The 4,883-nt window shown below is 38.2% G+C and overlaps 1 protein-coding gene across 1 annotated transcript in view; it reads right to left on the bottom strand.

Moving 5' to 3' along the window:
- adam9b (ADAM metallopeptidase domain 9b) overlaps positions 1-4,607 on the bottom strand; it is an 8,602-nt gene extending 3,995 nt beyond the window's left edge. The window contains exons 1-12 of the mRNA XM_005736462.1: positions 4,466-4,607; positions 4,062-4,168; positions 3,898-3,974; positions 3,740-3,818; positions 3,581-3,657; positions 3,170-3,362; positions 3,016-3,078; positions 2,690-2,761; positions 2,428-2,597; positions 2,208-2,298; positions 1,181-1,311; positions 506-677 (exon numbers count right to left, since the gene is read on the bottom strand). Coding sequence (XP_005736519.1) covers positions 506-677; positions 1,181-1,311; positions 2,208-2,298; positions 2,428-2,597; positions 2,690-2,761; positions 3,016-3,078; positions 3,170-3,362; positions 3,581-3,657; positions 3,740-3,818; positions 3,898-3,974; positions 4,062-4,168; positions 4,466-4,535 — 1,302 coding nt within the window. The 5' untranslated portion in view covers positions 4,536-4,607. The remainder of the gene's footprint in view (positions 1-505; positions 678-1,180; positions 1,312-2,207; positions 2,299-2,427; positions 2,598-2,689; positions 2,762-3,015; positions 3,079-3,169; positions 3,363-3,580; positions 3,658-3,739; positions 3,819-3,897; positions 3,975-4,061; positions 4,169-4,465) is intronic.
- Between the last annotated feature and the right edge of the window lie 276 nt (positions 4,608-4,883).

Here is a 4,883-nt window from a genome sequence, read left to right as displayed (position 1 = left end):
TGCTCCGTGAGCACATGCAGATCCTTGGGTAAATGTACATGTGGCAGCATTGCAGCACTTATTCGTACATTCCTGTATGAAACAGATGAAAAAAAAGACAGTTATTAATTATTTAAACAAAAGATACAAAACTTCTGTTTTTTTCATTTGCTGCAAATAGATTTTCAGGTCAGTCACTTCCCCCCCCCCCCCCCCATCTGCACACCATACCAAACATGCCATGTTTTTTGGCTAATGGCTCTTTGGCAATCACCTTGATGGTGCAAAAATACAATTTATGATTGCTAAACTACGCTATTTTTGGTATTTCCTGAATATTCAAAAATTTAAGTGAAGTAGCTTAAAAAATATAATAATAAAAGAATAATAAAAGAAATGACCTTTAGATGAACTCTTAGAAAGTCTGAAAAACTATTGTTCAATAAATAAATGGAAGCAAAATATAAAGAAATGAGGGTTGGTTCAAGACTTCTGCACAGTACTATATTTGACAGTAGTACTCTACCTGTGGTTTGCCACAATCACACTGCTCCCCTTGTTCCAGTAGGCCATTGCCACACTCAGGATTGCTAATCACATTTGATGCAGCGGGCTGATTTCTCAGACACAGGCCTCCTCCTCTTAAAATCAGTGCTTCAAAATCTGCTTCACTGCACTGGCTAAAATTTGTGGCACCACTGCAAAATAACAGGATAAATCATTTATAGAAATATACAGTTGGACAGGCCTCATATAGATGTTTTTAAAAACCCTACTATAGTGAAAGGTTTCTGTTGTCAAATTCTAAATATCTATACTGATCTAAAACCTTTATATATCTTTCAGCACTGATGGTGCCATTCCAGATGTTAAAGCTGCCATTTCCATAGGCACTAACGCTCCTCTTCAGTTCAGCGCCCAGGTTTCCGAAAAAGAATTTCAAATTTTGATTCGTACAACCACAGAACAGTTTTTCACTTTGGTTCAGTTCATTTGGAATGAGCTAGTGACGGCGTTTTCAGATAACGTTTGCATACAGCTAGACCTTTACTAGTGATTGGATTCATTGTTTCCTTAAATTTGACATATCGTCCCAAATTTTCAGAATTGGAATTGTAAGGAAGGTTAAAAAAAAAAAAAGACTTCTACGGAAAAAACAATAAATTAAACATTTTTTGAACATTAGTGAAAACTGTATTACCTGGCACCTCCTGACATGATGCAGCTTTTTCCATTACAGGCGCAGTTCGCAGAGTCATGATTCATGCCCAGGTTATGACCCATCTCATGAGCCACCACAGTGGAGACAAAAGCCAAATTGTTGTTGCTAAACTGTAAAAAACAAACACAGGACATTAAATGGTGACATTTTAACAAAATTTATGCCCAATTTGCAGCTCCTGAATTTGAAATGAGAGTTTAAATCATCCATCCATTCGCTTCCGCTTCTCAGGGTCGCGGGGGGCACTGGAGCCTATCCCAGCTGTCATAGGGCGAGAGGCGGGGTACACCCTGGACAGGTCGCCAGTCTGTCGCAGGGCCAACACACAGGGACAGACAACCATTCGCACTCACATTTACATCTAGTGGCAATTTGGATTATCCAATTAACCTATCCCCACAAGCTGCATGTCTTTGGACGGTGGGAGGAAGCCGGAGTACCCGGGGGCAAACACAGGGAGAACATGCAAACTCCACACAGAAAGACCCCGGCCTGATGGTGGAATTGAACTCAGTACCTTCTTGCTGTGAGGCACAAGTGCTAACCACCGTGCCACCGTGCTGCACCGTGAGTTTAAATCAATGATATGATAAATCATTATTCGTGTATAGCCAGAAGGAAAAAAAATGTAAATGAACTTAAAAGCATATATCAAATATATCTACAAAAAATATAATATTATATAGTACATATAGATTTCTATTAATATTAGAAATCAATTTATTGATGTAATCACTTTCTCAACTGCAATAGTAATAGCAATTGATACATGTTATAAATTATGTTGTTTGACTAATAAGAAAAGCAGTTTCCAAAAAGACTTTGTAATAATACAAAGAAAGATGCATTGTCACGGTGGTGGAGTGCATTCAAGTATAACCTGTTTGACTAGAGTAGAATGTATTCAAAGCCTGCGAGAATAAGCTGCAGTTTTTATGAATAATGTATGATTGGTATCAGTTTCTGTGTGTCAGCTGGTGTTAGAAGTTAACAGAGATGAACTAACCACATTGATTCCTCCAGAACTTGAGGCAGAGCAGACTGTGCCCACAAAGGCCATACCTAATACACCTCCTGGATATGCCCCAGACTGACCACTAACAAATATGGAAAAAGGGGTAAATGTGTCAGAGAGCAGTTGATATTCTGATATTAAGCATTATTGATACAACATCTTGCTCAGAATAACTAAATAAACCAAAGGACAAAGACCACGTGTTACTTACACAATGAGTTGTCCAATGTCATGCCTGATTTTGGGTACCAGAAAAGTCTTCCTCCACTGAACAAAATTTCCCAACACATTTCCTGCACTGCCGTCCACACTAAAAGGATTACTATCCTTAAAAATCTCCAGGCCCACCAGGACAACTCGGATGTTCAGCTGCTTGTAGTACTACAACAAAGAGGAAAATAAATACCAGTGTTTTAATACAGAATCTAGTTTAATTAGGCACGTTTTCTTTTACAAACTACTTAAAATCTCACCCCGTCCAGTAGATTAGCCATTTGCACCATCTCCTCTCTCACTGCTGTCGCATTGTTTTTCTTAAAAGTATACTGTCAACACAATTAATTTGTATTTAATGGCATTTACATTAACATGCTGCTCAATAGCTTTGGCACTATATTTTACAATATAAGCACTCCAGATTTTGTGAGAAAAGTTATTTTAAAAACTATTATATGCCTGGTGACACCAGGAGTAATATGTTCATTTACTGCACCAGTTTACAAAAGCCTAGTCATTATTTCCATATCAGTGAGTTCATAGACACATATATATCTAGCTACATATATATTTACACACTCACCCTGAGATTATCCACAACCAGCACCAACTCCACATAACTGGTCTGTGGTAAATTGCGTTTTCTCTGTTAAAGCAACAAAAACCCCAATGATTTTCACGTTGTATAACCTTTTAACACTGCAAATATATGTTGAAGTAACAAATGAGCATTTAACCCGCAGCAGAGAAGTCAGGGATTGGCCAGGCTCAAAGGGTTCGTGGCTCGGCACTGAAGTAGCCTCAGTAACGACTCCACAGGTGATGGGCTCGGTCTGAACGTCCTCCAAAAGGTAGAGAAGGTGGTCATTGGTGGTGGACTGTGGCACAGGCTCCAGGCCAAAGGCCTTATTTTCAAAGAAGATCACACCCCTACAGAAAAGCATTCAAGACATTCTAAGTGACAAATGCTCTAATTCTATTCAGGGGCTTGGCATGGCAATCCTGCAGCAGGTACTATGAGCTCAGGAAACTTAGATACTATTCCTCAAAAAGGTTAAAGCAAATCATTGGCACTTATCGAGAACATTTCCCAATAACCAGAATAACTGGAAAATAATTTGAATTGTTTTAAATAGGGATAGTCAAACCTGAGACCAGAGCACGTGCTCAGCGCTACCATTGAATCCTTATAGCCTTCCACCTCCCCGTGGTAATAACAATGTACCTGAAAAAACAACAAAATGAAAACAGGTTTTAGAGTTAATGGTCAAGACCAGCCTTATAACTTAAGGTGTGTTTCAACGTACATGTTCTTTCGGATACGATGTGTTGTAGTTCCCGGCAGCGTCACGTGAATATTGAACAAAATTTGGGTGTAAGAAGTCTCTGAAAAGAAAAGATGTATATATATTTGTCTGCAGCATTAATATAAGCTTATAATGTCACTACAACCAAATTCACATACCTGTTCTTTTTTAGATGAATGACATGCTTTTGGTTGTTTATGTTGACTGCATATGACACTGTCTCATCTCCATATTTCTTAATATGTAAAGAGCATTTAAAAAAAAAAAGTTCATATTAAACCATCAGCTGAAAAGATAATTCAGTCAGGTATCAGGTACTCACATCTTTTAAATGATGTTGTCTGTTGATGCTCCTAGACCCTCTATGAATCACTTGAGGATTTACAATGGAATACTTGGAAAGCTTTGATGTAAAGCCCTGGAAAGCATCTGCAATGTAAATTCAACAAGATACTATGAAAATAGAGAAGTCACTCCATGATTACATAATGCTAGTCTTCAGGAAAAGAGACATTTAAGAATACACCCAAATTAAAATGACCAGAGCAACATTTAAGCTTATTTTGCTGTACTTTCAGAAGCTAAATATGTCCTGATTAACCACACAGCTTTTTTGCTGGACTCTCCCCCCCCTCCTTTTTTTAAGAATGAAAAATTCCAAGTTTTCGTTGTATGTCCTTTAACATCGACAGCCTACGCATTTAGTCAAGCTCAGAGGAGTCTTACCTTTGTTATCGATCCCAGAAATAAAGGAAAAAACAAAAACAGTTATTAGGATGTGATTTTTGATGATCATTTTTGAAGTCTGTAGATTGCGTCCCCGTTAGGCCCACAGAGTGCCTGTTTTGTCTTTGCTTCCTGCTCCTTGTCAGGTGGCTAACGATGGGTGTGGCTTTGGACAGGTGAGCGCCTTAGAAAACCGGACTTTGTTGCAGTGACAATTCAAAGCGATTTGTCAGAGGATTTTTATATGAGAAGTTTTCTTTTAAGCGTTAAAGGTTATATTTCAGTCCTACCTTACAACTTTGTCCCAAATAACTTTTCTACCAAGAGACGCCTCCGTTTGTTTGTGTTGTTAATATAAAGATTGCAATCTTTTAACAATACTTGCTGAGTGGATATTTTCGATATATATTACGTCAGG

The sequence above is a fragment of the Pundamilia nyererei genome, unplaced genomic scaffold, assembly GCF_000239375.1.
Source record: "Pundamilia nyererei isolate P.nyererei 1_Seehausen unplaced genomic scaffold, PunNye1.0 scaffold00069, whole genome shotgun sequence".
Taxonomy (NCBI): domain Eukaryota; kingdom Metazoa; phylum Chordata; class Actinopteri; order Cichliformes; family Cichlidae; genus Pundamilia; species Pundamilia nyererei.
Note: the sequence above shows the minus strand (reverse complement) of the source record. Positions and strands in the feature narration are given on the sequence as shown.